Consider the following 26,871-nt stretch of genomic DNA (forward strand, 5'->3'; position numbering starts at 1 on the left):
CCAAACACACTTGAAGGTTTCCGCGATATCACACTTGAAATACATTGTGAAATTAAATGGCAAAAATTATGTCTTACTTAGAAGATTACACTGTATGACCGCACGGTGGTATATTATCCTATATCAAATATTAGTGGATTTTGACCGTATAAATATATAGCCTCTTGTTTGAGCTATAACAAGACCTACAGTACATGGTCGTAAATATCATAAATGGAATAAATCATCTTTATCAAAATATAAGAAAATATCAGAAGCACAGGGTGATAACCCCAATAAGAAGCTTGCATGGGGTACAAAACTATAAATGAATCATCCTCAAAAATATGAAATCACCGTGAGAAGACAATATCCTGTCCGTGACATCGTTGTCTTAAGTCTACAAAATAGTGCTTGGTAATGTCCGTAATCTTTCAAATAGCGCTCAGAAATATATCACGAAGAAATTAAACAACATTCTTACCGAGCGAGTTAGCAGCCGTGGAACTGCGGATGCCCTGCTGTGAGCTTGCGTGCGGGAGATAGTGGGCTCGAACCACACTGTCGGCAGCCCTCATGATTGTCTTCCGTGGTTTCCCATTTTCACACCAGTAAATGCTGGGGCCGTGGCCGTAATTAGGTCACGGACGCTTCCTTCCAAGTCTTACCCCTTTTCTATACCACCGTCGCCATAAGAACCATCTGTGTCGGTGCGACGTAAAGCAAAATAATAAAAATTTCCCGCTAAATTCGTATAAATGAACCATATATGTGATTTAAACAGTCATCATTAAGTGTATCAAAAACAGCATAACCATTCGAAAATTCGACTCGACTGTCCACAATATAACTGTATTGCAAACAACACAAATGCTATCTCCTCCAACAATAAGTGGGAGCTTACACAACATCCTCGTCTATTATCTAATGCACTCCATGAGGACAACTATAAGTGAGGTTTCGTTGAAGATGAGCTTCTAACGTCTCATACCACGAGGTATCGTGATTAATTTAACAAACACAAAACATACTCTCATCGCAATAATAATAATAATAATAATAATAATAATAATAATAATAATAATAATAATAATCGTATGGTCTCAGCTACTGTGTGCAGACATTTCAGTCTGACACCTTCTGGCTGTCTGGTCGTCAATTTCGACGTTCCATTTTACTCTAGGACCACTAGATGTCAGACCGAGTAAACCGAAATTCTCTTGGACGTCTATGGCTGAGATTTAATTAATTTTGTCGGATAAACAGAGATCTTTTACATGCCGACGTCGTACGACATGGAGGGTCGAATGGACTTTATTCCGCCTTTCAAAAATCCGGCTACCTGCGCCGGGTTTGAACCCGTTATCTTGGAATCCGGAGGCCGACAACCTGCCACTGATCCACAGAGGCAGCCAATCATCGTAATGATTATCACAGTCGAGTAATATTCTTTATCTACTAAATTTATAACGGACGGACATGATATTACCAAACCAAACCAAACCAAACCCCATGGCACTACAGCCCTTGAAGGGCCTTGGCCTACCAAGCGACCACTGCTCAGCCCGAAGGCCTGCAGATTACGAGGTGTCGTGTGGTCAGCACGACGGATCCTCTCGGCCGTTATTCTTGGCTTTCTAGACCGGGGCCGCTATCTCACCGTCAGATAGCTCCTCAATTCTAATCACGTAGGCTGAGTGGACCTCGAACCAGCCCTCAGGTCCAGGTAAAAATCCCTGGCCTGGCCGGGAATCGAACCCGGGGCCTCCGGGTAAGAGGCAGGCACGCTACCCCTACACCACGGGGCCGGCCATGATATTACTAGATCATTTATTATTCATTCCTGGCCTCTATCTACACAGGGTTATCGCCAGAAGACAAAACGTACCACCACCACAAAGAAGAGATGAACATCTAATGAAATAACTAATCCAATTAGAAACACGAGGCTTGGAAAAATGCTACGAGGAATTAAATACTGTACAGAAATGAGAGTCCGCCTCTGTGGTGTAGTGGTTAGCGTGATTAGCTGCCACCCCCGGAGGCCCGGGTTCGATTCCCGGCTCTGCCACGAAATTTGAAAAGTGGTACGAGGGCTGGAACGGGGTCCACTCAGCCTCGGGAGGTCAACTGAGTAGAGGTGGGTTCGATTCCCACCTCAGCCATCCTCGAAGTGGTTTTCCGTGGTTTCCCACTTCTCCTCCAGGCGAATGCCGGGATGGTACCTAACTTAAGGCCACGGCCGCTTCCTTCCCTCTTCCTAGCCTATCCCTTCCAATCTTCCCATCCCTCCACAAGGCCCCTGTTCAGCATAGCAGATGAGGCCGCCTGGGCGAGGTACTGGTCATACTCCCCAGTTGTATCCCCCGACCAAGAGTCTGAAGCTCCAGGACACTGCCCTTGAGGCGGTAGAGGTGGGATCCCTCGCTAAGTCCGAGGAAAAAACCGAACCTGGAGGGTAAACAGATGATGATGATGATGACAGAAATGAGAGTGATTTCTACTTGTAGGCTACTTCATGGCACTATAGCTACATCATTCAACTAAACAAAAGTCAAATTGTTAAACGAACATTGTAACTTATCGATTTAGCTTAGATTTTCCAACCTGGAAACTGCAGGATTGTCGTCCTGGGATTGATGATTGTCAAGGTTGAGAACATTAACATGGTACTCTTCTTTAGGGCATCATGGTGGAAGTATTAAATCCATTATGAAATCCATCCTCTGTCCAAGGAATTCGGTGTCAAAATTGATCTGGAGTCCCATCCAAAATTTAGTTAGTCTTCTCAGCTTAAGTTTAATTTCCAAAAAGTACCTGAAACTTATATAATGAAATTAGCGCGAGTGTTCCCGCCATTGCTCAGCACTCGTGGGTTTACGCAATACTTACTTTTCTGCACGATGCCCTGTGTCTCGTGTAGAGATTTGAATAGAAATGAGAATGAGATATTAGATCTCAGTCTGTTTTAAATAATATCACAGTAAAAGTGAAAAATAGTGGCTGAAATAGCAAAATTTGGTTCACGTCGCTATTTGTTTTACGATATGGCACTCATAGGTATCCTCTTGTAAAAATGATACTGAATTTTAATTTTGAGATTTCAAGAAATTTCACTTTATATAAAATATTATTCACACACACATACACACACACACACATCCTTTGTCTCAGAAGGTAATTGCATGTTTATCACAACCAACATAACACAGTTCCACTTGTTACAAGGCCTCTATTCATCTATCTAAATGTAGTTTCTGGGGACAGCTGTTGAAAATTAAGAATTAAAAATGGATCAATATGTATGTCAAGGTAGTGGATTTGCTTAAAAATTGCATTAAAAAGAATCTCACTTGATAGCTCTTCACACCTTTGTGGAGCACATCGAAGACGAACCACAAATTACACACTGCAACATTCGGAAGATTTTACTCTTCATTGAGCATATTTGCACATTATATTAACCTGTATTCATTTGGCCCCTACAGGAGGCTCGACAGCAACATCTACGTCGTAGTTTTGAACATCGGTGACACCAAAACGACGGTTGATCTGACGAATGAGCTTGGCATTGATGCCAGTTTCCTGGATGTGTACGTTAGCAACAAGGAGTCTGGATTAACGGAAGGGTAAGTAATGTGAAGGATCACTAATTAAAGGCATTATCAAATGAATACAATAACTAAATTAAGCTTTTCACACAAAAGTTATCATGCACAAAATAACTCTGAAATTACGGCATAAATAAAACATTTTAAAGATAAACTGAATAATATCAATACTACATCTATATTAGTTCATACCAGCGTATGAGATTCTTTGCTCATCATCATCATCATCATCATCTGTTTACCCTCCAGGTTCGGTTTTTCCCTCGGACTTAGCGAGGGATCCCACCTCTACCGCCTCAAGGGCAGAGTCCTGGAGCTTCAGACTCTTGGTCGGGGGATACAACTGGGGAGTATGACCAGTACCTCGCCCAGGCGGCCTCACCTGCTATGCTGAACAGGGGCCTTGTGGAGGGATGGGAAGATTGGAAGGGATAGGCAAGGAAGAGGGAAGGAAGCGGCCGTGGCCTTAAGTTAGGTACCATCCCGGCATTCGCCTGGAGAAGAAGTGGGAAACCACGGAAAACCACTTCCAGGATGGCTGAGGTGGGAATCGAACCCACCTCTACTCAGTTGACCTCCCGAGGCTGAGTGGACCCCGTTCCAGCCCTCGTACCACTTTTCAAATTTCGTGGCAGAGCCGGGAATCGAACCCGGGCCTCCGGGGGTGGCAGCTAATCACGCTAACCACTACACCACACAGGCGGACAGATTCTTTGCTCACGTTATAAATTATAGTTTTTATTTAATATAAGAATTCAAATCTATCTTAAGAAATATATTTTTTTGGATTTATGGGGAAGTTAAGAAAAGTGCCGGGCTCATATTTCTATTCGAAACATGCTTCCGTCAATTAATCACATAATCTGATGTGAGGAAGTTCCGAGGCAGTTCTTAATATCTATGCCAATGACGTTTTTCCCTTTCGCTGGATCAAGGACAGACGGTATTTGAAAGTAAGTTCTACGATGTTAGTCATGGTGGAAAGGAGGTGCTTGAGCAAAATATTGAGTTCATCTGAGATATATGGTGTTTGTTGGCGAGATATACAGAAGAGAAATATACGCGTAAATAGCCTATCAAATTTTGCGTAGCACAATCGATGAAATCTAGGCAACAAGGAGTGTGCTCGCAAAATACCTGACACATATTGGTAAAATATAAGAATGCATGTTTAGATGTAAGGTGTGTTTATTACACTAATCTTAGGTGCTCATAACGGTAATTTTGCATCCTTACGAGTGTTGATGAAGAAAACTTGTTAGCATAATGTACATGGCAACAAGTGTACTGGATGAACGATTTATTCAGTTGATGCACGTGATTCCACTGTACAAAATAACATTATGCATCCTCGTAATGAACTACAACATGCAGAAAGAATACAGCTAAAATAAATTGAGATATTAATCCTTTTCCATTTATCAGCAGCTTTTAGATAGTCTGACTCCTTGGCTGAATGGTCAGCGTGCTGGTCTTCCGTTGAGAGTGTCCCGAGTTCGATTGCTGGCCAGAACCAGGATTTTAACAGCATATGTTTCATTCCTTTGGCTCAGAACAGGGCGTTTGTATTCGTCTTAATACACGAATCTTCTTCTTCATACAAAAGAATACACCTCAGTACTATCGACCACAGAAACACTCAGTAATCAATGTATCCGTAAGTAAAACCAGGCTAAATCACATCTGATATTGGTATGTGATTTTTCTCGCTCTTCGTTTATTAACAAAATGTCATACTTTTGATGTACCTATGTATTCCATATCTGGCAAAGTGGCCAAGAGTATGGTGGGATACTTGTCTCCCTCCCAGCGAGGAAACGGAATACTAGTTCTTGAACGATTTTCACTCCATCAACAAACTCTATTTGCAGTTCCAAATGAATGCATAGGGACAACGATCAATCTACCAGGCGCAACTTCACTGCCACTTATCTATAATCAGTTCAACGCTTGCAATTAGCAATGACATGATACAGCATGGTTGGAAGAAACCTATATTATCAGTTGAACGTGATGTCCTTGACTCTCCTGACAGTGTTATCTGGAAGAGTAGTTCAGTTCTCAGTTGATCGAATGAACTATTCATCCAGTGTGATTGTTGCCGTGTACATTTACAGTATGTTTACCTATTTTTCATCTTACTAAGAAACATGTATCTATACATCTATCACTACGGACAGGTGTAATTAATACATAAAAACTGTTTATATCTGAACTTCCCTCCGAGTGATAATAATAATAATAATAATAATAGTAAATAAAACCTTTATTTTGTTGTAGTGACTCAGGCTATGAAGCCTGCTATTCTACCAAACCATGTCTTATAACACAACAATGTATCTACAGTTTAACAATATAGAATGTTAAGCATATTATATACTGATAATACTAGACTGTACATAGTTATAAAAACATACTGACAAAAAAAGAAAAACGTATGCAAAATAACCCGAAGTGAATAACCGTCGCCTACGAGATATACGAGGCCGGGAAATGGACCGATAGAAATGCGGGTCGCAAGTAGTTTTACGAACCTCCGCTAGAGGTCTCGACATTGTGCTAAGCTGTTCGCGCGAAATACATTCAATTAATAGTACATGTTGGTTTTTAAAGACGTAAAAACTACAAATAATGAAAATTAGGACCACCTAAATGTTATTTGGAGTGATTAGATGTAAAGTAAAGCACATTTAAGTGATGTTTGGAATTATTTTAGGTGAAGTCCAGTGCAATTAATAATAAGAGCAATACATTAAAATGACTTACCATGATCACACCTCAAATCATTCACATTTTTCAGACCTTCCAACTTAAAGGCTTTGTCCTGAAATTATTTTCTAAGTCATGAGCATCTGTAATTGTATGAGCTTCATTGTCGAGTTTCGGTTTTTAAAAGTTTTGTAATGAGAGTTACAGTTAGTACTCTCTGATCACACTCGTCACACTTGAATTCCTCAATGAACTTTGGAACGACGAAAACGTTAAGGTTTTTAAACTAAATTCGTATTGCCCAGATAACGTAAGGAGTGACGCGTAAAATTCAACATATTTTGCATAAAGTAAACAAATTTTCTTGAGGGGTAGCGTAATGCTCCACGATCTTTCATCTTCATGAGGCACATCAGCGTACTGTACGTAGTGGCCGAGGATATCTGTCCCAAGCATGATTAACAATATTGGAATTTTCTTCCACAACTCGAGCAAGATATCCACCTATCATGGCCAAGGAAGACAACTCCAGAGTGACAGGTTTCTCTGGAAAGGCATGGTGTCATTCTTAATGTCAATAGCGTTTAAGATAATATAAAAACTTGCAGATATCTTAGGCCTATTAAAAGTAGTACATCTGAAAGGAAATACAATAATCGCGAACTGATTAGTTAGGTTACCTTCGAGCGTCTCATCAAATAATTTCAAAACTGTTGTTGGTCAAGATTACGATTATAGTGTACTCTGGGCTTGATAGCCATTTCATCTATGATAAGGGATCCTAACGTTTCCTCCGCGCATGCCAAATTCATGGTTTTGTAATGGAGCCTTTCCTTAATGAGGGATGTTTTTCCAGTTTCTCCATTCGAAAACCGACATAATTCATAAGTGTCTTTTGATGTGGAAGTCGGAGGCAGTGAAGTGATCTAATGAATCTGTAGCCCATAAACTGAAGTCTCAATATTTAAAATGTAAATTAAAGGCTATGGATGACATCCTAGGCGACCAAAGGGAACCTAATTTGCCCCCTGTCTGGATATATTAATTATCCACATCTCCTTTAAAACTGGATCGGCAGAAAACGATTGAAAACTCCAATTTTCTCCATTCTTTGACGAATTGGACTTACAGTACGAAATACAATATTTTAAAGTGTATTTTAAATCTACTTGGAGTTCATTTGAACATTAACAATAAGTGAAATTTATACGTAAAAGTATTAGAAACACTTTTCTCCACATGTTTATACAGTACAGCAAATGAAAACTATTGCAAATTGTCGAGACATCTGGCGGCGGTACTGCGAACCTGGTTGGGGACTGTTTTAATGCTCGGAACTAACGCACACTTCCCGGCCTTGTATATCTCGTAGGCAACGGAATAACGTTGCAGGGGCTGCCTGGCCGAGTCGGTAAAGGCGTGCTCGGTTCGCCCGGAGGACGTGGGTTCGAATCCCCGTCAGGAAGTCGTAAAATTTAAGAAACGAGATTTCCACTTCCGGAGGAGCATATGGCCCTGAGGTTCACTCAGCCTACACCGAAAATGAGTACCAGGTTAATTCCTGGGGCAAAGACGGCCGGGCGTAGAGCTAACCACTCTACCCCATCACGTGCCGAGGTTAACAATGGTAGAAGTCCTCCAAGGACCTTCATGGCCTGTACGGAGGTGACTTTGCTTTTTTGAATAACGTTATCTTAATTTGTAAATAAAATAAATTTAGGGCGATGCTTAGTAAAACGCGGAATGAAGTAACAAAACAGGAAAAGATATTTCATGTATTTACATTCATCTCAATCCATTCAAAGTATTCCTGCCAGCATTTCTTTTTAAATAGCCAATTCAGATGACCCTGAAGTCATTGGACAACGAATTTCATGTCCGAAATTTGCTAACAATAAAGAATTATTGCAGAAGATGATACTTTGCGTAGGATTAGGTTAGCTGCAGCTCTGGTCGGTATGTTACGAATGGTTGAGAGCTACTGGAAGGAATCTGCCAGATAACAGATAAGAGGGGGTATGACTGAGTATACATATATATTGCACCCGCCCCCTACCTAAATGGCACCGGCATGGAATCTACAGGGTCGCACATGGGTCAAGAAGTATGAAATAAATAGGCGCTGAACTAAAGTAAACTTAAAGGCGTACAAGGGAGGAGAAGCGGGGCATATATAACTAAAAATGAGAACACATTCGAATTAAATATTTAACTCACAAACCGGTTTATTCAACCTTAATGATGGTGGGAAATGGCGCACTAAATAACACTAATGAGTTACATTAAAATTTATAAATGTTTGTGGTGGTTTGTTAGGTGGGCATCTGTCCGTTATACTTGATAGAAACGAGTACGTTTATCGCTAACACATAAAACAAACATGCGTCCGACAACACGTCTGAGCAATCCCTATTCTAATGAAGACCTAGATTTCCCAATGAAATGACGTAAAAGAAAAAAATGCACACATATGATACAACACCGGGGTTCGAACCGACCCTCGCTATTATAGACATCGCCAAGCTGATGGACAGAACCACCACTGACCTTATGTACAACCACCCATGACATAAAGAACACATAAATGATACATGATATGCAACAAAATACGTAAAAGGCACTTTGATATTTCTTCTGACGCTGTAGGCCTCCAATGCCTACGTTGAGCATCGAACTGACAACCTCTTGCGATGAAGGCAGGGTCCTGTAATCCCTATCTATATTATACTCGAGCAATTAACAATGATTCATTGGCAAACATTATCATTATCGGCCGGGTCGCTTGTTAACTATTACACTGCTCTGCCGTGTTAGGTAAATCACATTATTTCGCCGTTCAAAGGAGCCAACTTCTCTTTAACAGCAATGTCGCTCCTTCCTCAGCTTACGGAACGCCCGCACAAAAAAAAAGAAACACAACTGGGCAAGGTCAGACGAAATGCCCCCATTCCACACGCGGTCGACAACCCACCATTAACAGGCGTAACATTTCCTTTCAAAAGGAAACGGTAACACTTCTCTCGGAAGTACTTCTACAATAAACTGCGCTCTCACAGACACGCGCAAATCACCTTGAATTCAACACATATTTACCCAACAGTATCACGTCATTATCACAACGCGACCCCGGTATTACAATGGCAATCTTTGCCCGATTATTATTATTATTATTATTATTATTATTATTATTATTATTATTATTATTATTATTATTATTATTATTCCTGCCGTCCTACACGGCTTACCCGTTACATTACTTATACATGGTCATCGTGCGGAATCTATTCAGCAATTACAACACAATTAAGTGCTCGCTCGGCAATTAACATCAGATTACTGACTGCTCATTAATCGATGGTCAGCGCATGGCCACTTTATCGTCACGCGGCATTACATTCATTAATTAATTACTATTCACACGAATATATTTGACACACGCACTATGATCACTTCCTGATAAATTTAATCACATAATCAATTTAATCTTATCACTTCCTATCTAAGTATTTCAAAGGGTGGAGTTTTTGTGGCTGTCAGTTCGGCCGCTGAGCCTCGTAGTTACGTGCCTTACCCACAATAGTACTTAACGTTTTACTTGCCATACACTTATCAAATTAATGATTACTCTAATAACTACTCCCAGTGCATTCCCCTAAACTAATTACTCTTGGTCTTCTGACGCAAATAAACAAACAGAATCTCTCAAGAAAGAAATAATTGAAGAAATCTCTATCCTATGAAAAGCTAAAGTATTATATTCCCTAAATTATTTACAATCAATTACTCAGACCTGTTGCCGGTTTCCTAAATTTAGAATTAATAACTACGCGCCCATTCCGGCGCTCTATTTCAATAGGACTACATCTTTAATCTCTTATAGCGTCAGTTTACAACAAATATTCCCATCCCTCTATGCATGCCAGATAATAAGACTTTGTACTCATCTCTATCACATGATGACACCTTCGTCAGCTCGGGAGGTCCATTCTGAGCTTACTCCTCCTCCATGGGCACCACGGTGATTACTTTCATCTCCATTCCATTTTGAAGTTGAAGATCCATTGTTCGATGCTGGTGGAGCCGCTGGCAATTAATCCTGTACACACACAACGTCACTGTTTAATTCACACTCCGGTTGACAGCGTTCAATGTGAACGTCCGGTCACGACCTCGTGAGCGACTGCGTAAGATTATTGTACTATAGTAACACTAATAATATTACTTTACACATCACGGTTTTCTAAAACGTTAACACTGGCGTCACAGAGATCAAAACTATACACTGTTTATGCAAGTTGTATTATTTCACTTAAAATGGGAGTTAACTGCACTTGAACAAAGAACAAACGAGGGCTTTACCGAGCATAGCTTCGCCGTCGATGAGCCGCTAACCCCGAATGACGCTTGTCCCTTACTGCAGTAGTTTTTACAAGGGAGCGATACCCCTTCCACTAATTTGCGTAGCGCCTATTCCCGGCGTACTCGAGGTATGATAGTGCGGTTAATCGGTGACCAGTATTTAATTGATGCGACTGAGACATAACCACTCACTTATCCTTCGGTGAATCTCCTCAAATTAATTAAAATCTGTCCTGCTTTCCCCACCATGCGTGGTGAACTCCCTTTCTCGAGGAGGTGTCGTGAGATTAACCAGATGGCCCAGTACTTTTCCACGCAGAAACCACACAGTATTCTTTCTTCTTCTGAAAGTTATCAAAGAAGAGGACATTAAACACTCTAAATAAATGTCCCAGTGACATTTATCCCTTTTAAATCGGGAGATGACCCCGTAATTCGAGTTTCATTAATTTTCTAGATCGTAGGTAATTAAGTTGGCTAGTCCGAGTCCAAGATGGCTCCTATATTTCGCTTAGAAAAAGTTGGTTTCCCCTCATTCTGTGAGTCTTGAGGAGGGATGTCTTCTCTCGAGTGATGTCACAGGGAATCCCCATTCATAACTCCTCCCGGGTCTAAGTTGGCTTGGCTTCACCTGCGGGCCCCCGCCACACAAAGGACAATACTGCGCAATAAGTTGCAGACAAAGAAATCTCGTAGAATAATTCTTAAAAGACACAATTTATCTATCTCAATGATATGAATATTAATTAGTTTCGGCATGATCTCTATTACTGATATGAATATTAATCGGTTTCAGCATTCTTCCCTTAAATAGCATTGCGTGCGTAATTCATCATCATCATCATCATCTGTTTACCCTCCAGGTTCGGTTTTTCCCTCGGACTGAGTGAGGGATCCCACCTCTACCGCCTCAAGGGCAGTGTCCTGGAGCTTCAGACTCTTGGTCGGGGGATACAACTGGGGAGTATGACCAGTACCTCGCCCAGGCGGCCTCACCTGCTATGCTGAACAGGGGCCTTGTGGAGGGATGGGAAGATTGGAAGGGATAGGCAAGGAAGAGGGAAGGAAGCGGCCGTGGCCTTAAGTTAGGTACCATCCCGGCATTCGCCTGGAGGAGAAGTGGGAAACCACGGAAAACCACTTCCAGGATGGCTGAGGTGGGAATCGAACCCACCTCTACTCAGTTGACCTCCCGAGGCTGAGTGGACCCCGTTCCAGCCCTCGTACCACTTTTCAAATTTCGTGGCAGAGCCGGGAATCGAACCCGGACCTCCGGGGGTGGCAGCTAATCACGCTAACCACTACACCACAGAGGCGGCGCGTGCGTAATTACGGAGATCAATATCAACCAAAGGTCCTTGGATCATGCCCCTGTAGGGTTCAATATATATATATATATATACCGGGTGGTACACCTGCCCCTATTTTTCCCCGATTATATGCAACCAGCTAGGACGTAAATGCCTCTTAGTCCCATCTTGCGCAACACCTTACAGCAATGTTATGTGCAGTTAACCCGATGTAGACTTTTCCGCACAATAGAAAAATGGTGCAAGAGGCAGTAAGTGAGGTCCATCTCAAAAACACTGTACCATTTTTGTAGAGCGGTGTCCAATACTCTACTAATTTTTACGAAATGTTACTATACTGTACAAACCATAAACACGCCTATAGCTGTCGGTAGAGAATTGCGCACCTGATTGGTCCAAGAGGCCATTTTCTTTTGATAGAAAGGGCGGTCGTGGTATCATAGAAAACGTGATAGTGTAAGACCAATTACAGACATGTCAATGCACCACCATTTTGTACAGTCTCATCACATCGAAATTGATAGAAACGTGTTTTGCACTGTAGTTTATAATCTGTGGCACGCAAATGCTGTACAGCAGATGTGATAGCTTACGCCATGTAATTACTACAACTAGAGCGATCAAAAAAGGCACAAAACGGGACCATAAGGCTGTAACTCATCAGTAACTTGTCGAAGCGGGAACTTCCGCTCTCCTCGTGTATACAGAGTTACAAGGATGGCGCTTGTACGTTGCAAATAGCTGCGCGGAAGTACGTATGGAAGACGTACCTCGATAGGTTACTTGAAGCAGGAGGGGTTCCAACCATTCTTGAGTCATGCATTTTTTAATGTCATTTCGTATTCGCCTAGGCATCGTTTACGAAGACCTTTCTGAAGTCTCCGATATTCTTCTACGGAAGTTATAATAAACAGGTATCATAAATATCGCCACATACGCACCGATTGTCAATACCACCTGAAACATAACGCTGGACTCATTCAACCAAGTAACGCGTAGAAAATGGTTGCAACTATCTGGGCGTAAGAGAGACGCGATTCTTTAGTTCACTGTGGTGTTTGCACATTCGAGTTCAGAACTTTTAACATCAACGATCAGTATCGAAGCGATAGCCTAGGTAATTCCATTAGTACAGAGCTACGAGACCAATTCATTGTCGCCTGCAGTGGCTACATGGCACCAATCGCAGCGAGCATACGATACGTTAGCAGGCAGTTAGAGTTCGAATCTAGTTACGAGCTTTTCAATTTTATTTTTATATTATACTTGTAAGGCCATTCGTGATAAATATTTAACGTTTTTAAGTCTCAAAAGTAATTTGCCACCATTACAAAGAAAGCATACATACGAAAGGAATAATAACGTGCGACTTCCATATGGCAAACGACTACAGGGAATGAAGCGCAGTGCACGTGTTGTCAACATTCTGACCCACCCATTCAACCAAGCAACTGAGCACGTTCCACTCGAAGACCAACTAACAGCGGCCTACACTTCATACGTAGGGCACATGAAACAGCATATCGTAATCCTAGCAGCAACGTGTAAGCACGTACTGTACGGTTAGCACGAAAGCAAACATTATGTATTCACGGGATGATTATGTGAATATGGTACTACTTTATGGAGAAGCAAGGCAAAATGCACGGGAAGCCAGACGCTTGTATCAAGAACGATTTCCTGGACGAAGGCTGCCAACTGCAGATACATTTCGACGTGTTGAAAGACGGTTGCGTGCAACGGGGTCATTTCATACATTACCCCCCGTTCGGGATGCTCCAGTGACGTCTGGAAATAACGACGAAGCTGTTCAAAATGCAATTGCATACAACCCGCACACAAGCTCACGGGCCATAGGAAATGAACTGAACATCAGTCATATATCTGTACTGCGAATATTGCACCGCCATAAATTCCACCCTTTCCATCAACAGCTGTACCAGGAACTTCACGGAGATGACTTTCCAAAACGGATAGAATTTTCGCAAAGGATATTACAAAGAGTTGAAGCTGATGTGAATTTCTTAATGGACATTCTCTTTAGTGATGAATCCAGATTTCACAACAACGGAACTGTTAATCGTCACAACTTCCATTAATGGAGCGTTGAAAATCCTCACTGGATCAGGGGAGCTCGATTTCAGGTACAATGGGGCGTCAACGTGTGGTGCGGGATACTAGGTGACAAGATAATTGGACCATATTTCTTCGAAGGAAACCTCACGGGACGACGCTATCTAGAGTTTCTTCGTGAGTACCTCCCACTCTTATTGGAGGATGTGCCCCTTATGACACGGTTACGGATGTGGTTCCAGCAGGATGGAGCTCCCCCACACTGGTCGTTGGTAGTACGGAACCACTTGCATAGGACATATCCTGGACGATGGATTGGACGAGGGGGTCCGGTCACATGGCCGGCTAGATCACCTGACCTTACTCCACTCGACTTTTTCCTCTGGGGTTATTTAAAGGAAAGAGTCTATGAGCAGGAGCCTGAGAGCCCGAATCATTTACGGCGGCTCATCACGGCAACCTGCAGGCAGATTCCACCACATATGTTGCAGCAAGCAAGAATGTCTCTCCTCCACCGTGCTCAGATGTGCATTAACGAAGCAGGTGGTCATTTTGAACATTTGCTTCATTAATCGAATGGCCATGCATAAGCCCATCGCACCGCTGTCGGTACAATCTCACTTTATTGCAAATAGCTCTTTTAAGAGCTCCTTAAAAACAAACATAGCTGAGTACCTGCAATATGAGAACTGATCATGATTTAGATTTGTCGTCAACAACACGACTCTCACGAACATCAACAACGCAATAAAAATACTCGTCGTACACAGGACTCAAACCGCCTACTAACGAACACCCGTACTCTCCTCTAACTTTTAGCAAGCTCTGCTATCACGGGTTACTGCTTAGCGCTGTTGTGTTGCTGCTACTTCTAGTCATTCACCAATAATATTCTCTGTACAGGACGTTTCTGCGACACATAATTTTCACGATTCTTTACCATCAATCGGTATTTTATCATTAATGCTGATTTGCTTGACACGAATAAACGAATTATGGAAAGCGTTGTAAGAGCAGACATTGTAGTGAGTAGTCAAGGTCAATATTTTTAGGTTCGACTATAATCTGCGGGTTGCATAAAACTGCGTGAATAGGGGCAGCTGTACCACCCGGTATGTATTAACATGTCCTGACTGACTGACTGACTGACTGACTGATTCATCATCGCCAATCCAAAATTACTAACATAAAGAAAAAATTTGGGAATACTCTTATATTGCACTGTAGGTGCTCACCGAGGGAGGATTTTTTGGGTATTCCGTCGCTAAGAGGGTGAAAAGGGGGTGTGAATTTTAAAATGAGTGCATCTATAACTCAAAAACTCAGCAGATTAAAGCCTGAAAATTGGTATTTGGAATATCCTTTAAAAGTAAGGAAACACGTATTTTTTCGTTTCCGGAAAATCCTGTTAGGGGGTGAAAAAAAGGTGAAAAAGTGGTTGAATACCCGTTATGAGGATACTTATGTCTCAAAAACTGAAGATGTTACAGTCATGAAAATAGGTATTTGGAATCTCCTTTATAAACGAAGAAACACGCATTTTTTGTTTTTGGAAACTCTACTTAAGAGGGGGTAAACAGGAGTGACAAAGGGGGTGATTTTTAGAATTAGTGTATCTACAATATATCTAAAAACGTAACAAGTTACAGACGTGAAAACTGGTATTTGGAATCCCCTATGAAAGTAAAAGAACATGTATAATTTGTTTCCTGAAAAGCTACCTAAGGGGAAGTATTCAAGGGGGTGAATTTTTAAAATGAGCATATCAGCAGTATATCTTAGAAGCTTAACATATAACAGACGTGATAATTGGTATTTTTAACCTCTTTTAAAAAAAAAGTAACACATACTTCTTTTTTTTTGTTTTCGGAAGAATCTTCAGGATTGGGAAATACTAATGACTGAAAAAGGGGTTGAATTATTTTTATTAGGATACTGGTATCTCCAAAACTGAAGATATTTCAGATGTAAAAATTAATATTTAGAATCTCCTTCAAAAGTAAGTGAACACGTATATTTTAGTTTTTCGAAAAATTCATTTAAGGATGTTTAAAAGGACTGAAAACCGGTTGAATTATTTTTATGGGGATACATACATCTCAAAAAATGAAGATGTTACAGACACGAAAATTAGTATTTGGAATCTTATTTAAAATATTTTTTTCGGAAAATCCACTTAAGGGGTGGGGTGGGTGAAAAGAGTGAAGGAAAGTGTTGGATTATTTTGATGAGGATACTTACGTATCAACTTCTGAAGATATTACAGACGTGAAAATTGGTATTTGGAATCTCCCGTAAAAGTAAAGGAATACGCATATTTTGTTTTCTGAAAATCCACTTAAGGGGACGTGTTAGAGGGGTGAATTTTTAAAATGAGCATATCTACTGTATATCTCAGAAACTTAACATATTAGATATGAGAAAAATTGGTACTTTTAATATATCTTAAAAATAAAGTAACACGTATTTTTGTTTACGAAAAATCACTTAGGGGGTGGAGGATTGATAAAAGGACTGAAAAAGTAGTTGAGTTCTTTTTATGTGGATACTTAAATCTCCAAAGCTGAAGATGTTACAGACATGAAAATTTGTATTTGGAATCTCCTTTAAAAATAAAGGAACACGTAGTTTTATTTTCGGATAAACCAATTAAGGGGGATAAACGAATTTTAAATTCAGTTGAATTCTGTGTTTGAGGATATATTTAGAAATCGAAGGATGTTACGGACGATAATATTGGTATTTGGAATCTCCTTTAAAAATAAAGACGTCCGTATTTTATGACAGGGTAGGGAATGGGGGCGGGGTTGGAGTCAACTTAAAGGGGTTTTAAAATGAGTTGGAATCTTTTTATGAGGATATTTGTATTTCAAAAGCTGAAGATGTTACAGACATGAAAATTAGTATTTGGAATCTTATTCAAAAATAAAGATATATGCATTTTTTGTTTTCGGAAAATCCACTAAAGGGGCTGGAGTGGTTGAAAAGAAGTGAAGAAAGGGCTGAATTATTTTTAGTAGCATACTTATATATTTCAAATACTGAAGGTGTTACAGACGTGGAAATTTGTATTTGGAATCTCCTGTAATAGTAAAAGAACACTTAATTTGTTTTTCTGGAAATCAACTTAATGGGAAGTGTTAAAGGTGGTGAATATTTGAAATGAGCATATCCACACTACATCTCAAAACTCAACCTTATACAGACGTGAAAATTGGTGTTCTTAATGTCTGTTAAAAATAAGGTAACACGTATTTTTTGTTTCGGAAAGAACACTTAAGGGGTGAGGGTTGTGAAAAGGACTGAGAAAGGGGTTGAATTCTTTTCATAAGAGTACTTATATCTCAAAAACTGAAGAGGTAACAGACAAGAAAATTTGAATTTGGAATCTCCTTTAGAACATATCAGATGTAAGGCTTTTCAGGCGTTTGCTCTATTAACCAGCGTTTCGTCTTAGGTCTGACACTAGACTCGTCAGAGTGGGATGTATCAAACCCTACCCACTGACGCTGGGTGTATGCAGGTGAGCTTATCAGAAGCCTATTTATGAGGCACAGTCTGATAACTGCATACGGGAGATAAATCTCCACAATGGAATTATTGCCCGCCTAGCAATTCCGAATGGAAAATTCTAAATTCCCATGGAGGGAAGACACATTCCACTCTGACGAGTCTATTGTCAGACCTAAGACGAAACGCTGGTTAATAGAGCAAACGCCTGAAAATCCTTACATCTGATATGTTTTTGACATGCTCTGTTGGTAAAAAATATCTAATTCCCTCCATGGGAATTTAGAATTTTCCATTCTCCTTTAGAATAAACACGTATTCTTTTGTTTTAGGAAAATCCAATTAACGGGAGTGGGGATAAATGAATTGAAAAATGAGTTGAATTCTTTGTATGAGGATACTAATATCTCAAAAAAGAAGGATGTTACGGACTAGAAAATTGGTATTTGAAATCTCCTTTAAAAATCAAGACACCCGTATTTTGCGACAGGGGAGGGAGGGGGAGGGGCAATCAACTTAAGGAAGGTGTAAAAGGAGTTGAATACTTTTTATGAGGATACAAATAAGAAATGAACTTAAAACTGGGGGATGAAAATGATGGCAAAAACATTTATTTACAGTATATGAAATCGTTTGAATTATGAAGTTAAAATTTGAAATGATATCCTAGGTGTTAAGTAACAGAAGGTTGAAACAAATGTAACCGCTCAGAGAGTTGAATGCGGCTTAAGATCCCAAAACAAATTATTCATTCCTTTATCCGAAACGGTTTGACGTATGAAGACAAAATTCCAAATAGCGGTATATATTTTAAATATTAAGTGTGAAATAGGAAATATAACGTTCCACCCCTAAAGTGTTAAATGAGATTATCTGCGTAAACGAGATTATTCATCCGTCCAAAACCTAGTGACGTACGAAGTTGTAATTCTAAGAGAAGGGTCTTCTTTTATGTCCTAGGTAAAAAATGCCGTATACTTCTAAATATTTCTTCCCAAGGGATGGATGGTGGTCGACTCTCAAAAACACTATATCCATTCTTCCTAAACCGTTTCAGGCACGACATTTTTTTATGAATTGTGGTCTTCTATATCCTAAATATTAATAAATATTTAAAAATATTCACCCCTTAAAAAAGTATTCACTACTCCATTACTGTTCAACGTACAAAATCAAATTTCACAGGTTGGTTTCTTTTACATCCTAGATGTTAAATAAGATAGGGTTTATACATTCAAATTCTTCTGTATGGTGTTCAAATGTGTGTTAGATCAGAAAATAAATAAGCATTCACCCAAATCAGTTTGAGACGTGGGAAATTAGGTGACAGTGGACTCTCCAAAATGTAAAATATTGAATAATAACTTTCAGTTTAAGACCGTACCAAAGTACGGGTATCTTGTAAGTACATATATCTTGAGACAGATGCAAAGAGTGACAACTACGACGTTGGTTAGTTTAAGGTAATTTAGTTCTTGGAATGCGGGAGTAATAAGACGGAATTCTGAAATGTTCATTCTAAAGTCGACGAAAGCATTCTGCGCTCACCGAAGTGTGCTAGGGAGGGTGCCACTTAGCCTGCCATACATGACGTCAAAATAGTCAGTGAGAAGCATTGTATGTATGTTCAGTCTTCAGCCCTAAGGCTGGCTGGATCCTCAACAGCTCTGCCATCAGCTCTCATAGATGGCCTAGGCATCACTGAAGACGCGTACTAGGGAAATGAGGAGTGAGGCAGTTTCCCGTTGCTCTCGTCACCAAGCCAGAGGTTGCTATTACATATCAGTCTGAAAATTAGCCCTTAAACCAACAATTTTCTAACTTGGAAAGGGATAAAAATCTTTCTAAAGTGAAAGGGATACCCGTTGGCATAAAGCTATTACGTGTTCTGTCCGGTCAAGGTTTTCGTCTGGTATTAGTCTTAAATCTTTAACTTCGTATTCAAACGGGATAATTATCCCATTCAATGTTATTGGTGGGATCTTTACGTCCGTTAACTTATCATCATAGCTCGAGATTTCGTAGGGTTGGTTCCGTTAAGTCTGGCCCACAGTGCGACACGCACGAGATCTTTCTTAATTTTAAATATATCTCCGTGAATACCGGTTACGTTCATGTCAGCATAGATCTGTAAATCATATGCGTATGTATAGTATTTTCAACCTTCGATATTTTCTGATATATCTTTAATATAGAAAGAAAAGAGAAGAGGAGAGATGACAGAACCCCGAGATGTACCCTTCTCAATCTGCTTTTCTGGGGATGTTCTTTCCGCAAAGTAAATACACTAATTGCTATTCAACAGAAGTTATTTCATCCGCGTTATTAAATTGGACGAAATATTTATCGATTTTAATTTCGCCAGAAGTATGTCTTTATCCATGCATTCGATCTAATAGTATTAAAATTGTCAGCTGACCATTATACGTAGCACATACAGTATTATTGTGGCGGACCGTAGGGTATGATCCAGCATTATCCATCAATTAATTAAAAACAATGTTCCACTCCTCAAGGAGTAGCTCGCTTTCATCATGGTCCTAACAAAATAGATCCCGAGACAGGTTAAAGGCGAAGTCAGCTCAGTGTTTTATGAGGCCAACCCAGCGTATTAAACCAAATGGAGCACTATATTGGTATCACTTTAAATATCGCCATGAAGCGAAGAAATATCAGAGCCCATGCTCATACCAACCACTTTCCACCTAGCATTCTAATAAGCAGTCAAACTAAAACGCTCCACACTAGCGGCGGCAGGTGACCGGAGCCGTCTTCCCGGCCGTCTATTCTTTACAGATAGAAGCAGCGAATGCAGATACTTAGTTTTTTTTTTTTTTTTTTTTGCTTTTGGCTTTACGTCGCACCGACACAGATAGATCTTATGGCGACGATGGGACAGGAAAGGGCTAGGAGTGGGAAGGAAGCGGCCGTGGCCTTAAGTAAGGTACAGCCCCAGCATTTGCCTGGTGTGAAAATGGGAAACTACGGAAAACCATTTTCAGGGCTGCCGACAGTGGGGTTCGAACCCACTATCTCCCGAATACTGGATACTGGCCGCACTTAAGCGACTGCAGCTATCGAGCTCGGTCAGATACTTAGTTTACACTGGAGCTGACATATCTGTAATTCCCCGTTGGGATGCTGATCTCCGGAAGAAAAGCGACTGTAAACTTCATGTAGTAAGCGGTTTCTGTGTTAATACCTTCGGTGAGCGTCTATTAGGACTCAATCTAGGTTTACGGCGCAATTTCACGTCGAATTTCCTGGTTGCAGACGTAAAATCACCGGTCATAGGAACTGACTTCATTCACTACGACAATCTTTTTGTAAATCTAAAGAACAGGCGACTCATTGATTCGACGACCTCAACAGCGAAACCTGGTACTCTGATTAATGTCTCACGTATAGAATCAGTTCACGTTATGACAACAGGCCACAAATATAGTATCATCTTGAAAGATTTTTCCCAACTTACTTCATGAAAACATTATTTTTGACATCCCATACACAACTGTTTTTCACACCATGATCACTGAGGGACATCCTGTAGCAGAACTGAGGACAGCCAAAGAAGAGTTTCATCAGATGATTAACATGGAAATCATCTAACCCTTAAAGAGCGCCTAGGGAAGCCCCTCAGTTTAGTTTCCAAAAAAGACGGTTCCTGGAGGCCTTGCAGAGACTACCGTGCTCTTAATGCCATAACCAAGCCAGACAGGTATCGTGTTTCTCACCTCCAATATTTTAACAACCAATTGGATGGGAAACTAATATTTTCAAAGATAGATCTCGGCGGACCTCATCACCACATTTCTGTACATCCAGATGATATACCCAAGACAGCAGTGATAACTCCATTTGGGTTACTCAACTCCCATTTGAGTTTTTGAAACGTGGCCCAGACTTCCAAAGATCCATCAACACTATACTGAGAGACCTAGGCTTGGTATACTGTTACATAGACGATATACCTGCGGAATCACAGGACGAAGAAGATCACAAGAGGCACCTTCAGTTGATCTTCGAACACGTCAGTAAGTTCAACATCAGAATTAACCTGAGCAAATATATCGTTAGTTCCACAGAAGTACCATTCTTGGGAAATGTGATATCTGAAGAGGTAATCAGGTCATTTCCAGAGTGAGTACAAACCATTATGACCACTACCTACAACAATAAAAGAACTGCGTCGCTTTCTTGGTGCCATTAATTTATACCGAAGAGCACTTAGAGACTCAGAGACTGAACGTTCCCCATGGCGCAAGAAGAACCATAACAGGAAGATTGATTGGAAATAAAACCATTTACAAGACTTAAATCTACTACAATCGAGCCTGGCAGATTCCACCCTTCTGGCTCATCTACCTTTAAATGTACCACTACTTTTGATGGTTGACGCCTCAGATTTTGCCATCGGTGCATCTGTACAGCAAACCAAAACAATAATTTCCAATCATTAGCATTTTCTGCAGAAAACTGACAAGCGGAAAGAAGAACTACTCAACCTATGATAGAGAACTCCTCGCTGCCTACTCCTCTGTGAGGCACTTTCAGTACATGCTAGAAGAACTTGCTTTTCCTGTTTATACCGACCATAAGCCGCTCACCTTCATGTTCAAGCAACGTTCAGAAAAAGATTCTGCACGTCAAATCCGACACATTCGCTTTATCGATCAGTTCACCACAGACATGCGTTATCCTGCTGGAAAGGAAAGTATTGCATCTGACACTTTTTCATGAATTGCTTCAATCACTATACCTCCATTCATCACAATGGAACAAATCGCAGAGAGCCACAATGTGACGAAGAGTTTACACACCTTAAGAATTCTACGTCACTTGCACTTCAAACAATAACGTGTGACTGAAACTTTACCTCACGTCTTGCGTCCCTGTGCCTTCAGTGAAGCTTATCGAAACACCAGAAATCACAACATCAGGTCGCCCATAGCACAGACGCTCCGTGATAAAGGATTTCAAGGGCATGAGGAAGTCCATGGCATCGGAGTAAACGGAAGTACGAGAAGGATATACATGATCGTCATCAAATGGAATACAATTATATATATTAGACGCCACAGTAAGATTTGAAACGCATTTTGACCAACCAGACGAAGTAGACAGAGAAACGAATTCTATCTACCTGCCTACATGAATAAACATGAGCTGGACGACATAGAAGTGTCTTATGATCGGTGCGAGAGACATTCCCAAAGAAGACGATAAAGCTGACGAAGAACTTCATCATCAGTTCCAAGGAGTTCATCGACTGGGAACTGAAAGCACTCAGAGGTTTTCTTTCGATACTCGGACACCACTTGTATCTCACTTTTATTAACCAGACTGAGACATATTTTACTTACTTTTTAAATTTTTGATGAAATTGTTTGTGGTGTTCTTTAACTTAGGCAGCCTTCAAGTGGAGGAAAATTTTGAAAACAAAAAATAAATTTCATACTTTGTGGACACGCCTTGTCAAACATAAGGTGTACTACTGCATATACCTCTACCTTCTAAGACAACTCTGTGGAAATACCTTTCAAGGCGATTCCCGCGTTGTGTCGGAACTGGAGGCCGTCAATAGATGGCCAAGTGGTGTTAGACTGGAGAGACGAATGAGATGAACTTGAAGAAAGTTTGTTAAATCAATACTGTTCTCAGATATCTAAGCAAAGCAAGCTTGTACAGGTAGAGCTCGTTATACGCGACAGTTATGTTCCGCGGAATTGCCGCGCATACCGAATTCACGTAAATCGAGAGTCATTTCATATGTAAAATATAGGGTTAGGTTTCCCTTTACTCATATATCAAGTTTAAAATAGCAGAGATTCTTAGCATTTTACAAAAAATGAGCATTATCATGTTCCTGAAACGCATTTTAATGCAAAATTTATACACTTAAAAATTTAACACAAACACACAATAATAAACTAAACTCTGCATTCAAACTCTTGTTTTAGCATGAATAGCTTGAATAGCAGCTCCAGAGAGAGGTATGTGTTTTTGGTTGTGATGCTCAATCCACTGGCTTAGCATTTTTCCGTTCTTTCCGTTGCTTTCCAGCGAGATTTGGTCACTCTAGTCACATTTATGCTGGCATAAGATTGAGTAGTTTTTCGAATGGATTGCGCATTGTCACGAATAGTGAATTCACTAAGTTCCAAAGCACGCTGAATGTCTAGAATACGCCCACCTTTCTCACAGTGATCCAAAACTTCTAACTTTGTTTCTAACGATACGACTTTCGTACACACTTCTTTCTTTTTACCCGGCATTTTAAATACGAAACCTGTCAAGCGCAACTTCACAGCTCTACTGATCGCAACTGACGATTCACGTCTCGACAAACAGAACATGCGCGTAGAGTTGTGCTTGCACCGTTTAACCTGGCGCACAATGTATTGTACGTTACAGAGTTCGAAACGCATGTTTGTACCCACCTTAGGGCATTACAGTTTCCACATACTGTTAATAGATGACAGGACTAGACTTAAAACGAAAATTGCGGATATGCGAAATCGCGGATAACGAATCCGCGTATAACGGGGTTTACCTGTATCTTTGCGTGACTGTTGATATCGTGATCAAAATTACCGATGTAACCTCCAGTTTTACGAGAAATCCGATCCACAGAAACATTTCAGTAATACTACATGTGTTGGTTATGATCGAACCGCAATGAGATTCAAGGGGCTGTCATGTCCTAATCTCAGAAATCTCACACGGGACGGGATCATTAGGGATAGGAATTTCGTGCAATAATAGATTACAATGCAAATATCAACCAATTTGATGCGATATTTCGGGTATAACTTATTACAACCCTTAATATTTACGCAACACTCTCTACACAACCTCAGAGTGAGCAAGAGGATATAAATATTCATTTGCAATATCACTAATTAAAGCAAGAAGTTTCTGGTCCTCGTAATCACTGTACTATCTACTGAGAAAAGAAAACCAATCTCGGTAAGATATAGGTACATATTTCTGTCACAGGAATAAGTAACAGGTGACTTCTTAATGAATTGGAGTTCCTTTGCGTTAATAATAATAATAATAATAATAATAATAATAATAATAATAATAATAATAATAATAATCCTACATTCTTAACGCTTTAAAATTTAGTAGATATTGCAATTCCTAAATTTTGCTCAGGTACCAAATGACCGTTTTATCTACTCTGACCTTTCCTATTTATGGATTTTGAAACGTCAACTGACATCACCGATATTCCGTCTTATAACCTTGAAGATATTTGGCAATGGCGTGACTAACAGCAATTTCAATAGGATATTCTGTAAAATGTATAGATCCTTCATTTATGTATCACATGAAAATCCAAATCCCTAAAGTGGATATTATCTAAAATCTTTATTATGAAGAAATACGAGTATATTGAATGGAAGCTATTATTTAGTACTACAATATGTAAAAACCTTTATTTCATTCTAGGCAAGAAATCGACGTTTCCAGTGTAGAAATCGGCGCGCATGGTGCTGTAGTCCTGGTTAGTGCTTTGGACTGAGACAAGTAAATCCTCTGATGACCAGTAATCATTTAATATTATGAAAACCATGATCTGATACTTCAAGCTCCCTGCAAATTCTGAACACTGCTGAAGAAAAGTTACCAGGAGACAAAAATTATATATAGATGTGTCTGTACTTGTAAATATGTAGTTAAATAAATGAATGCATAACTAAATTCATACTCTCCATTATTACACAAATATCTCCTGGACCTTCTAGATTGAAAACTATCAATTTTCCCTGAGACGGCCAGGCTAGGAGGGGGTTTAAAACTGAGGGGCAGCATAAGAAAACAAGTGCAAGTATACTTCACTTAGTCGGATAAATGTTTGCAAAGCGATGACTTATACTTTTATTGGTTTTAAAGAATTTTTGAATATACAACTTTCTTTAAACATCGAACGATGAGAAAACTGTTCACAAACGTTATCGAGATATTGAGGATAATAATAATTGTCAGTCGATTTGAAGCGATATACATGTAAAGCTTTAAAATTGAAAATATACATGAATTAATGGGGCAATTCCAGGCATTCTACAAACTTTAAAATTGGTTCCAGAGAAGCTGGCACCCTCAGGGTCCGTAGACAAACGAAAATTCCCTATCTTTCCCCCAGGAGGCCAGGCTTTGGAGTTTCAAATTTGGAGCTCAGCGTAAGTACGCAAATGCAATTATTTTTTCACTCAGTCGGATCTTTTTCTCCAAAGCGATGAGCTATAGTTTTTGCGGGCATATAATTTTTCTGATAGTTCAAAAATGAATTTTTAACATCATATCCCGAGAAAGTGCCGAGGGACATTTTGAAGATACTGAGGAGGATAAATGGAAGTCAATGTGTACAAGGACGTTTATTTATCTTAAAGTTATTGGAATATTAACAACCCCAAATGAGTCGGAGCTGGTGTTTAAACCCCAAAGATATAATCAGTAACTTCAGCACTTTAACATTGGATAAATGGCCGAAATTCACAAATTCACAGACCTAGCTTATATATAACTTTGAATAACAACCCTTGAGGATAAACTTTCTGAACTCGACTGTGACTGGCAGAAGAAAAGGGGTGCATGGTATTATAATGAAAACTCATTTAGCCGATTGTGATTGGCAGTACCAAATGGACCTGCCATTATTATGAAAACTCCCCAACTTGACTGTAACTTCCATTAGAAGAGGGGGCTTGTAATTATAATGAGAACTCCCAATATTGATTACGACTGGTAGTAGGGGAGGGGAACCACCATTATAATGAATATTCGCCAACTCGTCCGTGACTGGCAGTAAGAAAAAGGGCCTGCCATTGTAATGAAAGCACTCCAAAATCGATTGTGCCTGGCACCAGGTGATGTGGCCTGCCATTATCATCAAAACTCACCAACTTGACTGGCATTTCGCAAGGGGGCTGTCATTAGAATGAAAACTCCCCAACCGAAATGTGACTGGAATTAGGAAAGGGGCCTGCCATTTTAACGACACCTCTCAAATCGATTGTGACTGGCTTTACAAGATTGTAGAGACGTTCAGTTAATTCACAGAATGTATCGACTGGAAGGCATAGTAGACTCTAATGAGAAGAGACATGACATCGGCTTTTGGGCATTTGCCGTATCAAGAAAATAAGGTGAAATTCTTTACGTTTCGCAGAGAACTTTGCTCTGCGTCATCAGAAGAAAATCTCGACTGTCCACGAGAAAGGCTCCTCAAACAATGAAGTGTTTGAATTTAGACATTGTAATAGAAGTGAAAATGGTACGTTCATTCGTCACCATATGGCTCATTGGACGCG

General features: G+C 40.1%; 1 protein-coding gene across 1 annotated transcript in view; it reads left to right on the top strand.

The window, feature by feature from the left end:
• Positions 1–25,261, top strand: part of LOC136863468 (maltase A1) — a 57,597-nt gene extending 32,336 nt beyond the window's left edge. Inside the window, exons 9-10 of the mRNA XM_067139874.2 lie at positions 3,468–3,608; positions 25,010–25,261. Coding sequence (XP_066995975.2) covers positions 3,468–3,608; positions 25,010–25,082 — 214 coding nt within the window. The 3' untranslated portion in view covers positions 25,083–25,261. The remainder of the gene's footprint in view (positions 1–3,467; positions 3,609–25,009) is intronic.
• Positions 25,262–26,871: the final 1,610 nt, after the last annotated feature.

This window comes from Anabrus simplex, chromosome 1 (genome assembly GCF_040414725.1).
Source record: "Anabrus simplex isolate iqAnaSimp1 chromosome 1, ASM4041472v1, whole genome shotgun sequence".
Classification (NCBI taxonomy): Eukaryota; Metazoa; Arthropoda; class Insecta; order Orthoptera; family Tettigoniidae; genus Anabrus; species Anabrus simplex.